The sequence below is a fragment of the Coregonus lavaretus genome (assembly GCF_964263955.1).
Source record: "Coregonus lavaretus genome assembly, chromosome: 14".
Classification (NCBI taxonomy): Eukaryota; Metazoa; Chordata; class Actinopteri; order Salmoniformes; family Salmonidae; genus Coregonus; species Coregonus lavaretus.
Genome location: NC_140001.1, coordinates 14,667,259 through 14,685,184, shown reverse-complemented (window position 1 = coordinate 14,685,184; position 17,926 = coordinate 14,667,259). Strand labels below are relative to the sequence as shown.

The window sequence follows — 17,926 nt, the reverse complement described above, 5'->3', positions numbered from 1 at the left end:
ATAACGAAAAATGACTAAACTAACAATTAATAATAATAAAATGGTCACAAAATTTTACGACAGATTAAGGTTGGATTAGGAACAACAAACTGAAATGGCATATCCTTTGCAGTGGAGGCTCCTCAGAGGAGGAAGGGGAGGACCATCCTCAGTGAATTTCATAAAAATAAAAATGGTAAAACATTGAAAAAGTTCTATTTTTTTGATAAAACTACTAAATATATTAATGTCACCAAATATTTGATTAAAACACTGTTTTGCAATGGTCTACAGTAGCCTCAACAGCACTCTGTAGGGTAGCACCATGGTGTACCTCCTCTTGGTACGTTGCCTTTGATACAAAACCTAGGAGGCTGTTGGTTCTCACCCCCTTCCATAGACTTACAGAGTAATTATGACAACTTCCGAAGGATGTCCTCCAACCTATTAGAGCTTTTGCAGCATGAACTGACATGTTGACCACCCAATCAAAGGATCAGAAAGCAAAAGCTACAGCTAGCTAGCACCGCAGTACATAAAATGTGGTGAGTAGTTGACTCAAAGAGAAAGACAATAGTTGAACAGTTTAACAAATTAATTTCTTCAAAAATGAAGGAGAAGCGAGAGAGAGGGAGATTGTCCTTTTTTTCATGTTTCACTGACTTAGCTAGCAAATGCATCTGGCTAGTTTAGTTACTCAAACACCCAGCTCAAACAGAGGGATGCTATGCTGGCTATGACTATCCAACACAACACTGGAACTCATCCAAGTCAAGGTAAGCTTTTGGTTTTATTAATTTATTGCCACCGGGGCCCTCTGGTCTAACTGCTTACTGACTATACACTGTACCTTTACTTCATGATTGTAGCGGGTTTACAGTGTTGCCAACTTAGCGACTTTATTTAGCGAGTATTCAAACCCCTCTAGCGACACATTTTCAAAAAAGCGACTAGCGACAAATCTAGCGACTTTTTCTGGTGTTATTGGAGACTGATGTGAAAGCACGTATCGTTCTTACTCTTCTCAACGAGCAGCGGGTGCTGCCGTGGGCCCCACCCCCTTCCCAAAGCACTCACAGGCGGCCCAGTCCTCGCGCTGCAGTCAGAGCAGGAGATGTTCACCCCTCCGCGTCCAGAACTGCAAATGAATCACGCATGCGGGAAGCCTCCGCTGGCTGATCCCGCCCTGGGTTAATTCAGGGCGGGATGTAAATGTAAAACATAAAAAAAAACAAGAATCGACGGAAGAAAGTTCATTTGTAGTTCTAAACATATTTAGGGTGTTTTTTTACTCACTTTTTGTCTCTCCCACAATGTCATTCCTCTCTCCTACAGTGTCCATCACAATTACATGCACATGGCCAATTATGCAAATTGGGTGATGACGTCATTTAGCGACTTCTAGCGACTTTTAGGACAGCCAATAGCTACTTTCCTTATTGAGGAGTTGGCAACACTGGACAGATAGCCATCCCTGCCCCGCAGTCCTCCATGGCATGGAACATGTCCACCTCACTCCACTGCTTCCTCTTGACTTTCTCCATGCTGTGGTGGTAAATACATGTAGCTAAATAACTTGGCATACTATACATATTTTAGAAAGACAACTCAATCTGAATATGTATAAACATTTACAATTCAAAGCTAAGGCATTGAAAGGTGATTAAAGTTTTCACAATAACTGAAAGTGTACCCATGTTTTTTGTTTGATGTTATCTGTAATGAAAATTAGTGTTCCAATTAGTTTAATATTGATGCATACATTGTAACATTTGACTAAATACTGCCTATATGTAGCTGTTGTAAGATTAAACATAGCAAACAGTGATAGGTGTCAAAATGTTCATGGTTCAAAGTTCCAAATACATTTTTGCAGATTGTGCTAAACGCCTCCGTCAGAGGACTCCAATTTTGATACGGTAAAGCTTGACAACATTCAGCTGTTTTCGTGATATGTATTATCTAATGCTTACAATTTCTTTCCTTTTTGCTGTCTTAGCAGTTCTATCAACATTTAGCAACTAAGCTAGCAACATTAGAAAATCCGTTCACTATATTTCAGAGGTAAAAAATTGGATAGTAAATTATGTGTGGTCTGTCGCGCAGTCGAATTTTACAATATGCACGCTGCATATTGTAAAATTCGACTGCGCGACAGACCACACATAATTTACTATCCAATTTTTTACCTCTGAAATATAGTGAACGGATTTTCTAGTGTTGCTAGCTTAGCTTAGTCCCACAAAATGTGTGTATATATATAACTTTTTTGAAAACTCTCAACCTAACCTAACTTACATAAATTGCACTGAAAATCGGTGGTCAGCTAGCTAGAAGGGTGTCTTTAGTCGCAAAACTTTCCGTTATTTTCCAGTCCATTTAAATGTTGAGCTCGAGGTGATTTAGTCCTCCAACCGCTAGAGAGGGTCCGAAGTTAGGGGGTGTCCGATGTTGGGGGGAAAATTAGCTAGCGGGTTTACTAATGCATTAGTTCTATTAGCTATGTTGACTAGGATGTTACTTTAGCTAATATGGGGACAACGATTGTAGGCTTTGTGTAGCGGTTATGACATTTAGCGACTTCTAGCGACTTTTAGGACAGCCAATAGCTACTTTCCTTATTGAGGAGTTGGCAACACTGGACAGATAGCCATCCCTGCCCCGCAGTCCTCCATGGCATGGAACATGTCCACCTCACTCCACTGCTTCCTCTTGACTTTCTCCATGCTGTGGTGGTAAATACATGTAGCTAAATAACTTGGCATACTATACATATTTTAGAAAGACAACTCAATCTGAATATGTATAAACATTTACAATTCAAAGCTAAGGCATTGAAAGGTGATTAAAGTTTTCACAATAACTGAAAGTGTACCCATGTTTTTTGTTTGATGTTATCTGTAATGAAAATTAGTGTTCCAATTAGTTTAATATTGATGCATACATTGTAACATTTGACTAAATACTGCCTATATGTAGCTGTTGTAAGATTAAACATAGCAAACAGTGATAGGTGTCAAAATGTTCATGGTTCAAAGTTCCAAATACATTTTTGCAGATTGTGCTAAACGCCTCCGTCAGAGGACTCCAATTTTGATACGGTAAAGCTTGACAACATTCAGCTGTTTTCGTGATATGTATTATCTAATGCTTACAATTTCTTTCCTTTTTGCTGTCTTAGCAGTTCTATCAACATTTAGCAACTAAGCTAGCAACATTAGAAAATCCGTTCACTATATTTCAGAGGTAAAAAATTGGATAGTAAATTATGTGTGGTCTGTCGCGCAGTCGAATTTTACAATATGCACGCTGCATATTGTAAAATTCGACTGCGCGACAGACCACACATAATTTACTATCCAATTTTTTACCTCTGAAATATAGTGAACGGATTTTCTAATGTTGCTAGCTTAGCTTAGTCCCACAAAATGTGTGTATATATATAACTTTTTTGAAAACTCTCAACCTAACCTAACTTACATAAATTGCACTGAAAATCGGTGGTCAGCTAGCTAGAAGGGTGTCTTTAGTCGCAAAACTTTCCGTTATTTTCCAGTCCATTTAAATGTTGAGCTCGAGGTGATTTAGTCCTCCAACCGCTAGAGAGGGTCCGAAGTTAGGGGGTGTCCGATGTTGGGGGGAAAATTAGCTAGCGGGTTTACTAATGCATTAGTTCTATTAGCTATGTTGACTAGGATGTTACTTTAGCTAATATGGGGACAACGATTGTAGGCTTTGTGTAGCGGTTATGACATGGTTTGGCTTGGAAAGGTTTTTTCGCCTGGTCACATACAGCTGATGTGTTGTTCATTGAAGTCCACAAAGGGAAAAGGTGAGAGGAGGAGAGTGCATAGAGGCTAGAATGAATACAACGACGTGGCTGCTATGAAAGTGAACTCCGTTAATGCGTGATCTGGGGTGTATTCATTCCGACCGATTCTGTTGAAAAACGTTTCTTAAACGGAAGCAAACGAAACGGGGATAAGAAATACCTGAATTTGTCCAATAGAAACTCTTGTTTGCAACTGTTGGACTAATGATTACACCCTAGATAAGCTAGATGCAGGCAAGAGTGTGCAAGGCGGTATTGAATGTGTCACTGTCTGGCCTTGTGTCACTCTGTCAACTCAAATGTTTCTCTCGACCTGTGTGCACCTACGTTGTAAACGTTCATTCATAGGGTAGGTTGTAGCAACCTCGTGATGGGTATAGGGAAAATTCAAGTATCATGTAGTAGCCTAAACCTATCGATGTTACATTGAACTGGGTGAATGGAAAATGAACGACAGTCATCCAACATGCTGTAATAGAAATAAGGCCATGTTCATGAAAAAAAAAAAAAAAACTCCCTCATCATAAACGGCAAATGCCCCGCCACTGATCCTTTGGTACTGTAAAGTCTTTCGAAACAACAAAGATAGTGGATCTGAGGAAACCATTACAAGCGACCTCTTTGTTTTTCCGCCTTCGTCTGACGTAGGCTACAATCTAATTGGTTGATGTTGCTTTGACGTATGGAAAAGAGCCACTTTGATTTGTCAATGAATGACAGAGACCGGATATAGGCCTACTGTCACTATCGCTCCACGCGCATTGTATTTAAAAAAATAACTAACACACTATCGCTCCTTGTTCTATCTGTGCCGCTACTTTAGCTAAGTCTAAAGTCAACGTAAGTAGCTATTGTAGGCTAACTACACTATTGGTCATTTTAAAAAGTAATTGTATCGTCGTGGACATCGGTGATTTCCTAGCACTTTTAACTGATGTTTCTTTTAACAATCCAGTAATACTACATTCGAAAAAGTACGTAAAAATGTAGCATGTACAATGGACGGTCACGTCTCATTTCACATGATGGAGGGTAATTATGCCACGTTCAGAACAACTGGGAACTCGGAAAAAGACGAGGTCAAATCATGACGTAAGTGATCTTCAGGTCGGAAAGTCTGAGCTCTAATTCCGAGTTGGATGACCGTTCAAATCGCTTGGAAGTCCGAGATTTCCGAGTTCCCAGTGGTTTTGAACCCGGCATTACTTGCGTCAAGTCTGGTTAAGACAGTTTACTCGATTTCCTGTCACAGTGGACTCATGCTGCCTTCATAACCAAATGGAAAGGTGGTAATTACCAGTTGTACAGTCGTCAAAATATTTGAGAATGACACAAGTATTGGTCTTCACAAAGTTTGCTGCTTCAGTGTTATGAGATATTTTTGTCAGATGTTACTATGGTATACTGAAGTATAATTACAAGCATTCCATAAGTGTCAAAGGCTTTTATTGACAATTACATTACGTTTATGCAAAGAGTCAATATTTGCAGTGTTGACCCTTCTTTTTCAAGAACTCTGCAATCCGCCCTGGCATGCTGTCAATTAACTTCTGGGCCACATCCTGACTGATGGCAGCCCATTCTTGCATAATCAATGCTTGGAGTTTGTCAGAATTTGTGGGTTTTTGTTTGTCCACCCACCTCTTGAGGATCGACCACAAGTTTTCTCAATGGGATTAAGGTCTGGGGAGTTTCCTGGCCATGGACCCAAAATGTCGATGTTTTGTTCCCCGAGCCACTTAGTTATCACTTTTGCCTTATGGCAAGGTGCTCCATCATGCTGGAAAAGGCATTGGTCGTCACCAAACTGTTCTTGGGTGGTTGGGAGAAGTTGCTCTCGGAAGATGTGTTGGTACCATTCTTTATTCATGGCTGTGTCCTTAGGCAAAATTGTGAGTGAGCCCACCATCTTGGCTGAGAGCAACCACCACATGAATGGTCTCAGGATGCTTTACTGTTGGCATGACACAGGACTGATGGTAGCGCTCACCTTGTCTTCTCCGGACAAGGTGTTTCTGGATGCCCCAAACAATCGGAAAGGGATTCATCAGAGAAAATGACTTTACCCCAGTCCTCAGCAGTCCAATCCCTGTACCTTTTGCAGAATATCAGTATGTCCCTGATGTTTTTCCTGGAGAGAAGTGGCTTCTTTGCTGCCCTTCTTGACACCAGGCCATCCTCCAAAAGTCTTCGCCTCACTGTGCGTGCAGATGCACTCACACCTGCCTGCTGCCATTCCTGAGAAAGCGCTGCACTGGTGGTGCCCCGATCCCGCAGCTGAATCAACTTTAGGAGATGTCCTGGCGCTTGCTGGACTTTCTTGGGCGCCCTGACGCCTTCTTCACAACAATTGAACCTCTCTCCTTGAAGTTCTTGATGATCCGATAAATGGTTGATTTAGGTGCAATCTTACTAGCAGCAATATCCTTGCCTGTGAAGCCCTTTTTGTGCAAAGCAATGATGGCGGCACGTGTTTCCTTGCAGGTAACCATGGTTAACAGAGGAAGAACAATTATTTCAAGCACCACCCTCATTTTAAAGCTTCCAGTCTGTTATTCTAACTCAATCAGCATGACAGCGTGATCTCCAGCCTTGTCCTCGTCAACAATCTCACCTGTGTTAACGAGAGAATCACTGACATGATGGCAGCTGGTCCTTTTGTGGCCGGGCTGAAATGCAGTGGAAATGTTTTTTTGGGATTAAGTTCATTTTCAGGGCAAAGAGGGACTTTGCAATTCATTGCAATTAATCTGATCACTCTTCATGACATTCTAGAGCAGGGGTATTCAACTCTTACCCTACGAGGTCCGGAGCCTGTCGGTTTTCTGTTCTACCTGATAATTAATTGCACACACCTGGTGTCCCAGGTCTAAATCAGTCCCTGATTAGAGGGGAACAATGAAAAAATGCAGTGGAACTGGCTTCGAGGTCCAGAGTTGAGTTTGAGGGTTCTAGAGTATATGCAAATTGCCATCATCAAAACTGAGGCAGCAGACTTTGTGAAAATTAGTATTTGTGTCATTCTCAAAACTTTTGACCACGACTGTAAAGTCCTATATACCAGTTGGATGCATTCACGTATTTTGAACTCGTTGACCAACGCTGATTGGCTAATGGACAACAAGCTGCGTCAACCATCAACTAAAAGTACAGCTATCATGCTTGTAAATACATTTTAACCATATGAATAGATTACTTTTTATAAATAATGTTTTGTTGCATTTAACTGCGGTAAATGCTGTTATCGAGGTAATTTCCCTAGTAGGTGATGTCAGGTCAGCATGTGGGAGAAGTCGGAGTTTAGGGATGGATGATGCCCCGCTCAAAACAACTGGGAACTCGGAAATCTCTGACTTTCGGCTTCAATGCGTTCAACACCAGGGAACTCGTGGAAAAAACAAGCTCCGACTGCAAGCTCCGACTGGGAAAAATAGTTTTGAACGGTCATCCAACTCAGAATTCCAACTCAGGAACTCTGTCTCTTTCTAATGCTCCGACTTTCCGACCTGAAGATCCCAGTTGCCTTGAATGCACCATGAGTTTCCCACTAGTAATTACAAGTTGGAGAGGCTTTCAAGTAGATTTTTCCCAGTCATATGTAGTAAATACCACCTTCCCACATGGTAATGAATGCAGGATTAGTTGTGTATGACTATACCGGGCTATATATTGCATTTGAGTCATTCAGGGTTGTGCTTTTTCCATTAAAGATTAACATTTATTTTTCCCATAAAAAGAGGGGAGCATGACTCAACATCAATCAATCCAATGTATTTTATAAAGCCTGTTTCTTTTTACAAACATAGCAGAGTGAAGGTGGTTTTGAACCGTAGACTACCATGTTTGCAATGCTGGTGGTATGTTTAATTTGTCAAGGTACAGTGTGGTACAGTGTACCTATTTTTTAAAAAGTGTATGTAGAGAGAGGGTTTGTGAAGTGGAACATTGAACATCGATGATGATGTGACTGGTCTTTGTATTTGCAGTGCTGATGGAGGCCCCACTGCCCCCCCGTGAGTCTGGCCGGTTCGTGGTAGAGCATAGTCGGGATGTGTTTGTGGAGGAGGAGGGTGTGCGGAGGGTAGCAGAGATGCTCTACTCCCTGCGGAAGAGCGAGGAGCTCACAGCCAGTGGGTGGAAGAAGGCCAACCCCCTGGCCCCCTCCCCAACCTCCGACCACGCCCTGAACTGGGTGTTTGTAGTCGACACGATGAACTTCTCCTTCTGGCCCGAACGGGAGGACCAGCAGTGTGAGGTGACGTACCGCGGGACCACCTACCGCGGTTACATGACCCTCTGTGCTGCCATCACCAGAGCAATGGAAGAGGGTAGGGTTGGGCAGTATCCAGATTTTCATACTGTTTCTGTACCATACGGTATTACTGGAAGTACACACACGGGGCGCTATATAATTTTTTATTTTATTTATTTTAATTTTTATGCACAAAACATTTTAGGCAACAGGGATCTTGATCCAGGAGGGGATTGAATGTCTCTGCTATAACCAAGAAGCTTGATCTTTACATCTAGCCACTTAGCTAGCAAGTTAGCAAACCAAATGCATAGCTGGAGCCCTGAGCTGGATATAATTTATTTGACACTTCTTAGATTTCTTATAGTTATACTTAACTTATAGCTATAGGCAGTGGCGTAGCACGCAACCCCCCCAAATAACAACAAATGAAACGGTTTTGAAGATATTGGTATTTCGAAATACCGCAGTATACGGTAGAAACGGTATATCGCCCAAGCCTAGAAGAGGGTGAGCGCTACAGCCCTATACAGTGGGGAAAAAAGTATTTAGTCAGCCACCAATTGTGCAAGTTCTCCCACTTAAAAAGATGAGAGGCCTGTAATTTTCATCATAGGTACACGTCAACTATGACAAAGAAAAACAAATCCAGAAAATCACATTGTAGGATTTTTAATGAATTTATTTGCAAATTATGGTGGAAAATAAGTATTTGGTCAATAACAAAAGTTTCTCAATACTTTGTTATATACCCTTTGTTGGCAATGACACAGGTCAAATGTTTTCTGTAAGTCTTCACAAGGTTTTCACACACTGTTGCTGGTATTTTGGCCCATTCCTCCATGCAGATCTCCTCTAGAGCAGTGATGTTTTGGGCTGTCGCTGGGCAACACGGACTTTCAACTCCCTCCAAAGATTTTCTATGGGGTTGAGATCTGGAGACTGGCTAGGCCACTCCAGGACCTTGAAATGCTTCTTACGAAGCCACTCCTTCGTTGCCCGGGCGGTGTGTTTGGGATCATTGTCATGCTGAAAGACCCAGCCACGTTTCATCTTCAATGCCCTTGCTGATGGAAGGAGGTTTTCACTCAAAATCTCACGATACATGGCCCCATTCATTCTTTCCTTTACACGGATCAGTCGTCCTGGTCCCTTTGCAGAAAAACAGCCCCAAAGCATGATGTTTCCACCCCCATGCTTCACAGTAGGTATGGTGTTCTTTGGATGCAACTCAGCATTCTTTGTCCTCCAAACACGACGAGTTGAGTTTTTACCAAAAAGTTATATTTTGGTTTCATCTGACCATATGACATTCTCCCAATCCTCTTCTGGATCATCCAAATGCACTCTAGCAAACTTCAGACGGGCCTGGACATGTACTGGCTTAAGCAGGGGGACACGTCTGGCACTGCAGGATTTGAGTCCCTGGCGGCGTAGTGTGTTACTGATGGTAGGCTTTGTTACTTTGGTCCTAGCTCTCTGCAGGTCATTCACTAGGTCCCCCCGTGTGGTTCTGGGATTTTTGCTCACCGTTCTTGTGATCATTTTGACCCCACGGGGTGAGATCTTGCGTGGAGCCCCAGATCGAGGAAGATTATCAGTGGTCTTGTATGTCTTCCATTTCCTAATAATTGCTCCCACAGTTGATTTCTTCAAACCAAGCTGCTTACCTATTGCAAATTCAGTCTTCCCAGCCTGGTGCAGGTCTACAATTTTGTTTCTGGTGTCCTTTGACAGCTCTTTGGTCTTGGCCATAGTGGAGTTTGGAGTGTGACTGTTTGAGGTTGTGGACAGGTGTCTTTTATACTGATAACAAGTTCAAACAGGTGCCATTAATACAGGTAACGAGTGGAGGACAGAGGAGCCTCTTAAAGAAGAAGTTACAGGTCTGTGAGAGCCAGAAATCTTGCTTGTTTGTAGGTGACCAAATACTTATTTTCCACCATAATTTGCAAATAAATTCATAAAAAATCCTACAATGTGATTTTCAGGAATTTTCTTTCTCATTTTGTCTTTCATAGTTGACGTGTACCTATGATGAAAATTACAGGCCCCTCTCATCTTTTTAAGTGGGAGAACTTGCACAATTGGTGGCTGACTAAATACTATTTTTCCCCACTGTATCTGTTCTATCTAGGGCTGCCTGTCCTCTCATACACACACTGCTCTGTGCTGTTTGCTTGTACATTGCTTTTGTTTGCAGAATGCATGCATGATAAAACCTTGGAAGTAAATTACACTCTTGCCTGTTCTAAGAATTACTGTTCAGTCTTCTTAACACATTTTCAGTAACATTTCCAATGACCTATCGTCCATCTGAACGCAGCTAATCAAGATGCCATGCCCTCTATAGGTATTCCCATCACAGAACCGTCCTATTTCTCCCAGATGAGTGTTGAGGAGTTGGGCCGTGTCTTGCGCTCTGATAACGACACGCCCATGCCCATGCTTGAGGAGCGTCACCGGGTCCTCACAGAGGGGGGACGCGTGCTCCTGCAGCATGGAGGAAGCTTCCGGAGCTTCATAAGCCCAGCCGGTAGCGATGCGCAGAAGATGGTGGAGCTCATCGTAGACAACCTGCCCTCATACAGGGACGAGGCCACATACAAGGTCATACACAAAACCCAAACTCTTCAACATAACGTAGGGTGAATTCGGAATAAGTGGGACACTTTTTGCATTTCTGTCTTCTGTAACCTATCTAACATATTAGCCCATGATACATTTCTGAAATCCTCAAGATGTTTCCTAATCACACAAACATTTTATTTTATTTTACATTTTAGTAATTTAGCAGATGCTCTTATCCAGAGCGACTTACAGTTAGTGCATTCATCTTAAAATAGCTAGGTGGGACAACCACATATCACAGGCATAGAAAATACAGGCATAGAAAATATATCTTGCCTCAATAATGTAGCAATGAGTAGTCAGCGCTAGAAGTGTGTGTGTGTGGGTGGGGTGGGGTGGTCAAGTGCAAGTTTTTGTATGTTTTTTAATGGTGGTGGGGATTGAGGTGAGGAGGAGGATTATTTAAGATACTGTTTGAAGATGTAGGGTTTCAGATGTTTTGGGAAGATGGGCAGGGACTCTTCTGTCCTAGCTTCAGGGGGATGCTGGTTCCACCATTGGGGTGCCAGGAAAGAGAAGAGCTTGGACTGGGCTGAGTGGGAGCTGCCCTCCCGTAGGGGTAGGAGGGCCAAGAGACCTGAGGTGACTGAATGGAGTGCTCGGGTTGGGGTGTAGGTTTTGAGCATAGCCTGAAGGTAGGGATTTTTATATCATATTCACAGGAGGCATGACACACTCATTTGTGTACACTGAGTCAAAACCATATTTTTTGTTTGCATTTGGTCGACTGGGACAGCAGGTTAGATAAACTGGGACACCATTATTATAGTCCTAATTGGACCCCAATGACAATTACATTTTGTGTGATAAGGAACATCTGAGGATTTCAGAAATATATCATGTGTTGGGCTAATATGTTAGATAGATGTCTGAAGAGGTTACAAAAAGTGTCCCACTTTTTCTGAATTCACTCAAATAACTGTGCTAATAAGATTACTACAAGAAAAAATTAACAGTATATAGTACTACAATAACCAGAGTCCCGCCTAACCTAAGTACAGGAGTCCCTACTGGATCTCTTTCCTCCATTGGAAAAGGCTATAAGACTGTCCCACTTTAGCTACTCCATGATGTCCTACTTTAGCTAGCTATGGTTGGTAAAGCGGGACAACTAAAAAAATCACTGAATTACAAAATTGAAACATAATATTGGCAACTTTTTAATGTATTTTGATGCACCAGTACATAGTATACACATTTACATCACAATTTGGCTCAGTGCATTATTTATGACCGTTTTATAACCTTAACATCAAAACAGAAAAAAAGTTATGTCACTGATCTTAACTTGTGCTTCACGGGTGAGCTTCCTGTTTGAAGCTTGCACTGCCTCCCTCTTTGATGTCACACCAATAAAGTGATGTGATGTTGATCTTGTGGTTTCTCTGCAAGGGCTTATTAACCAAGAAATAAACGCGTCAGGATTAAGCTGTCCCAGTTCATAGGATGTCCCACTCATTCCGAATTCACCTTATGTGTAGAGCGTAAGAGCACAAATGTGCCTCAGATGCGGTAAGAGTAATGTGGAAATGGTGCCATGTGGAAGCAAGGGTTAAAAACATGTTTCAGTTACAACACTTTTCAGTTACATACAATACAGTATGTTATCTATGCTATACATTCATTACCATACTTTTGATTATACAGTGGAATATAGACATTTTACGTTTGACTAAACTTTACACACAGTGACAGAAATAAGGCAAAGTGTATCCTCAGAGCTCCCCCTTCTGGCCAAATATAGGGGTGCAGACCCTACTTCAGCTCTCTTGAGGTAATTGTATATAATTTATATATACAGTCTATGGGTAATTGAGCTCCAGCTATGAGTCATCGTTGTAGTGGAATTAAGAAATAGCAAGTGATTCCACATCGGTTACACACATGTATATAAACAGTATATGTACAGTACCAGTCAAAAGTTTGGACACACTTCCTCTTTGAACGTTTTTTCTTTATTTTTACTATTTTCTACATTGTAGAATAATAGTGAAGATGTCAAAACTATGAAATAACACACCTGGAATCATGTAGTAACCAAAAAAGTGTTAAAGAAATCAAAATATATTTTAGATCTTAGATTCTTCAAAGTAGCAACCCTTTTTCCTTGATGACAGCTTTGCACACTCTTGGCATTGTCTCAACCAGCTTCATGAGGAATGCTTTTCCAACAGTCTTGAAGGAGTTCCCACATGCTGAGCACTTGTTGGCTGCTTTTCCTTCACTCTGCAGTCCAACTCATCCCAAACCATCTCAATTGGGTTGAGGTCGGGGGATTGTGGAGGCCAGGTCATCTGATGCAGCACTCCATCACTCTCCTTGGTCAAATAGCCTTACACAGCCTGGAGGTGTGTTTTGGCTCATTGTCCTGTTGGAAAAACAAATGATAGTCCCACTAAGCGAAAACCAGATGCGATGGCTTATCGCTGCAGAATGCTGTGGTAGCCATGCTGGTTAAGTGTGCCTTGAATTCTAAATTAATCACAGACAGTGTCACCAGCAAAGCACCCCCACACCATCACACCTCCATGCTTCACGGTGGGAACCACACATGCGGAGATCATCCGTTCGTTCACCTACTCTGCGTCTCACAAAGGCACGGCGGTTGGAACCAAAAATCTCATATTTGGACTCATCAGACCAATGGACAGATTTCCACCGATCTAATGTCCATTGCTCGTGTTTATTGGCCCAAGCAAGTCTCTTCTTCTTATTGGTGTCCTTTAGTAGTGGTTTCTTTGCAGCAATTCGACCATGAAGGCCTGATTCACACGGTCTCCTCTGAACAGTTGATGTTGAGATGTGTCTGTATTTGTTATTTTAAAAAATATTTTTGTAAGTTTTTATTTATTTATTTATTTTACTCCTGAACTTCCTCTACCCTCAACCTCTCTGATCATTTTCATGATGTCCATCTGGTTTGCTTCTATATGCCATATCTTTCTAACCGTGCTCTTTCACAAAAGCTCTCAACCAATAACTTACAGTTGAAGTCGGAAGTTTACATACACCTTAGCCAAATACATTTACACTCCCGAGTGGCGCAGTGGTCTAAGGCACTGCATCTCAGTGCTTGAGGCGTCACTACAGACCCCCTGGTTCGATTCCAGGCTGTATCACAACCGGCCGTGATTGGGAGTCCCATAGGACGGCGCACAACTGGCCCAGCGTCATCCGGGTTTGGCCGGTGTAGGCCGTCATTGTAAATAAGAATTTGTTCTTAACTGACTTGCCTAGTTAAATAAAGGTAAAATAAAAAAATGTAAACTCTATCATACATCCCGGGTACGAATAACATGAAGGCAGACGCACTGTCACGGCTGTACGACACAGAGGAGAGGCCCATAGACAACACCCCCGTACCCCTGGCGTCCTGTATTGTGGCGCCGGTAGTATGGGCGATGGATGCGGACATAGAGTGGGCGTTACGCACAGAGCCATCTCCACCTCAGTGTCCAGCTGGGCAGCAGTACGTACCGTCTCTTGTCCATGACCATCTGATCTATTGGGCACACACGTCCCCCTCCTCTGATCACCCAGGCATCGGTCATACAGTGCGCTGCCTGACTGGAAAGTACTGGTGGCCTACCTTGGCTAAGGATGTGAGGGTGTACAGTTGAAGTCGGAAATGTACATACACCTTAGCCAAATACATTTAAATTCAGTTTTTCACAATTCCTGACATTTAATCCTAGTAAAGATTCCCTGTCTTAGGTCAGTTAGGATCCCCACTTTATTTTAAGAATGTGAAATGTCAGAATAATAGTAAAGAGTGATTTATTTCAGCTTGTATTTATTTCATCACATTCCCAGTGGGTCAGAAGTTTACATACACTAAATTAGTATTTGGTAGCATTGCCTTTAAATTGTTTAACTTGGGTCAAATGTTTCGGGTAGCCTTCCACAAGCTTCCCACAATAAGTTGGGTGAATTTTGGCCCATTCCTCCTGACAGTGCTGGTGTAACTGAGTCAGGTTTGTAGGCCTCCTTGCTTGCACACGCTTTTTCAGTTCTGCCCACAAATGTTCTATATGATTGAGGTCAGGGCTTTGTGATGGCCACTCCAATACCCTGACTTTGTTGTCCTTAAGCCATTTTGCCACAACTTTGGAAGTATGCTTGGGGTCATTGTCCATTTGGAAGACCCATTTGCGACCAAGCTTTAACTTCCTGACTGATGTCTTGAGATGTTGCTTCAATATATCCACATAATTTTCCTTCCTCATGATGCCATCTATTTTGTGAAGTGCACCAGTCCCTCCTGCAGCAAAGCACCCCCACAGCATGATGCTGCCACCCCCGTTCTTCACGGTTGGGTTGGTGTTCTTCGGCTTGCAAGAACCCCCTTTTTCCTCCAAACATAACGATGGTCATTATGGCCTAACAGTTCTATTTTTGTTTCATCAGATCAGAGGACATTTCTCCAAAAAGTACGATCTTTGTCCCCATGTGCAGTCGCAAACCGTAGGCGGTTTTGGAGTAGTGGCATCTTCCTTGCTGAGCGGCCTTTCAGGTTATGTCGATATAGGACTAGTTTTACTGTGGATATAGATACATTTGTACCTGTTTCCTCCAGCTTCTTCACAAGGTCCTTTGCTGTTGTTCTAGGATTGATTTGCACTTTTTGCACCAAAGTACGTTCATCTCTAGGAGACAGAACGCTTCTCCTTCCTGAGCGGTATGACGGCTGCGTGGTCCCATGGTGTTTATACTTGCGTACTATTGTTTGTACAGATGAACGTGGTACCTTCAGGCATTTGGAAATTGCTCCCAAGGATGAACCAGACTTTTGGAGGTCTACCATTATTTTTCTGGCTGATTTCTTTTGATTTTCCCATGATGTCAAGCAAAGAGGCAGTGAGTTTGAAGGTAGGCCTTGAAATACATCCAAAGGTACACCTCCAATTGACTCAAATTATGTCAATTAACCTATCAGAAGCTTCTAAAGCCATGATGTCATTTTCTGGAATTTTCCAAGCTGTTTAAAGGCACTGTCAACTTAGTTTATGTAAACTTCTGACCCACTGGAATTGTGATACAGTGAATTATAAGTGAAATAATCTGTCTGTAAACAATTGTTGGAAAGATTAGTTGTGTAATGCACAAAGTAGATGTCCTAACCGACTTGCCAAAACTATAGTTTGTTAACAAGAAATTTGTGGAGTGGTTGAAAAACTAGTTTTAATGTCTCCAACCTAAGTGTATGTAAACTTCCGACTTCAACTGTATATACTTATTATGGACACAGTATGCTTTACATTAGTTATCTTGTTGTTATTAGTTGTTGTTATTAGTCCCATCCTTCAGCTCCATTCAACACCTCCCATCTATCTCTTAACACCATCCATATTGGATTTTTATTTGCCATATATTTTTCAACTGTGATGTTTCACCAAAGTTCTGAACCCTTCTATTCTCATTGTTTCTACAGATTGTAAATTGAAAATAAACATTTTTGCTAAAAGTATTATTATATTATTGATCGATTGACTATGACTTTTCAGACCACCCAGTAGTGCTATCTGCAGGGTTAGCTCCAGGTAAATATTGCAATCCTTCAGCCATTCCTGGAGATGTGTCTGTTACTTGAACTCTGTGAAGCATTTATTTGGGCTGCAATCTGAGGTGCAATTAACTCTAATGAATTTATCCTCGGCAGCAGAGGTAACTCTGGGTCTTCTTTTCCTGTGGCGGGCCTCATGAGAGCATGTTTCATCATAGCGCTTGATGGTTTTTGCGACTGCACTTGAAGAAACATTCAAAGTTCTTCAAATTTTCCGTATTGACTGACCTTAATTTCTTAAAGTAATGATGGACTGTCGTTTCTCTTTGCTTATTTGAGCTGTTCTTGCCATAATATGGACTTGGTCTTTTACCAACTAGGGCTATCTTCTGTATACCCCCCTTACCTTGTCACAACACAACTGATTGGCTCAAACTCATTAAGAAGGAAATAAATTACACAAATAAACTTTTAACAAGGCACACCTGTTAATTGAAATGCATTCCAGGTGACTACCTCATGAAGCTGGTTGAGAGAATGCCAAGAGTGTGCAAAGCTGTCATCAAGGCAAATGGTGGCTATTTGAAGAATCTCAAATATAAAATATATTTGGATTTAACACTTTTTTGGTTACTACATTATTCCATATGTGTTATTTCATAGTTTTGATGTCTTCACTATTATTCTACAATGTAGAAAATAGTAAAAATAAAGAAAAACCCTGGAATGAGTTGATGTGTCCAAACTTTTAACCGGTACTGTATGTCTATGGCTCTGTCGTAGCCGGCCGCGACCGGGAGACCCATGGGGTGGCGCACAATTGGCCCAGCGTTGTCCAGGGTAGGGGAGGGAATGGCCGGCAGGGATGTAGCTCAGTTGGTAGAGCATGGCGTTTGCAACGCCAGGGTTGTGGGTTCGTTTCCCACGGGGGGCCAGTATGAAAAAATAAAAAATAATGTATGCACTCACTAACTGTAAGTCGCTCTGGATAAGAGCGTCTGCTAAATGACTAAAAATGTAAAAAATGTAAATGAATTGTCTATCTGTCTACCTCAGGGAAAGAGGATTTCACTATACAAGAGAGCTCAGATTCTGGTGGCTGATTTTTGGGGCATCATGGAGGCCAGGGTCGAGGGGGACATCCCAAACCTGGACTTCCTCACCATGTTTGCTGACTACAGAGTACCACAGGCCCTGGTCCACCTGGGTGCACTGCGCTACTCAGACACCCTGATGGAGACATTGAGGAACGGTTAGTCTTTTCTCCCCTCTATGCTGTGCGTGTTTGTGTGTTGGAGCCTCCTTTGACCCTCCTCTCTCTCTCAGGTGAGTTGCTCAGCTCAGGCGACAGGAGAGAGGTGGAGATTCGTGGCTGCTCTATCTGGTGTGTGGAGAGGATCAAGGCACACTTGTGGAGTCTGGTTGAAGAGCGAGATGGCCAAAGCTGCAATATCAACTCTGCAATCATCGACTTTTATCTCTGGCCTTATGCCAAACAGCACCATAAAGAGATGGCCCACATTCCCATACACCACACACGTTGCATATATTACTGACAGGCCTACACAGAGAAACTGACTATTTTTGTGATTTAAAAACATTGGAAAATCAAAATGATGTCCTGTCCTTATTGTTTCACTTTATGCAAAGAACTGCGGCTTTGGATCTCTGGCTGAGGATGACCATACTAAGAATAAAATATAGCCAACATTTTCAAGACAATATCACA

At 42.1% G+C, this 17,926-nt stretch overlaps 1 protein-coding gene across 2 annotated transcripts; it reads left to right on the top strand.

Moving 5' to 3' along the window:
- The first annotated feature begins 4,540 nt into the window (after window positions 1-4,540).
- On the top strand, window positions 4,541-17,912 carry qng1 (Q-nucleotide N-glycosylase 1). 2 transcript variants are annotated; one of them, XM_084176227.1, is made up of 5 exons: window positions 4,541-4,651; window positions 7,798-8,139; window positions 10,417-10,673; window positions 17,254-17,449; window positions 17,524-17,912. In XM_084176227.1, the coding sequence occupies exons 2-5, from the start codon at window positions 7,803-7,805 to the stop codon at window positions 17,751-17,753; spliced, it is 1,020 nt and encodes a 339-aa protein (XP_084032353.1). In that variant the 5' UTR covers window positions 4,541-4,651; window positions 7,798-7,802; the 3' UTR covers window positions 17,754-17,912. The 2 variants fall into 2 exon arrangements, with proteins under 2 accessions (XP_084032353.1, XP_084032354.1); XM_084176228.1 differs by having other exon boundaries at window positions 4,568-4,903; window positions 17,524-17,826.
- The last annotated feature ends 14 nt before the right edge of the window (window positions 17,913-17,926 follow it).

Coding starts and splice junctions, on each gene's coding strand:
- qng1 (XM_084176227.1), top strand. CDS start 7,803: ATGGAGGCCCCACTGCCCCCCCGTGAGTCTGGCCGGTTCGTGGTAGAG. Junction 8,140..10,416: donor CACCAGAGCAATGGAAGAGG/GTAGGGTTGGGC, acceptor TGCCCTCTATAG/GTATTCCCATCACAGAACCG. Junction 17,450..17,523: donor GATGGAGACATTGAGGAACG/GTTAGTCTTTTC, acceptor TCTCTCTCTCAG/GTGAGTTGCTCAGCTCAGGC.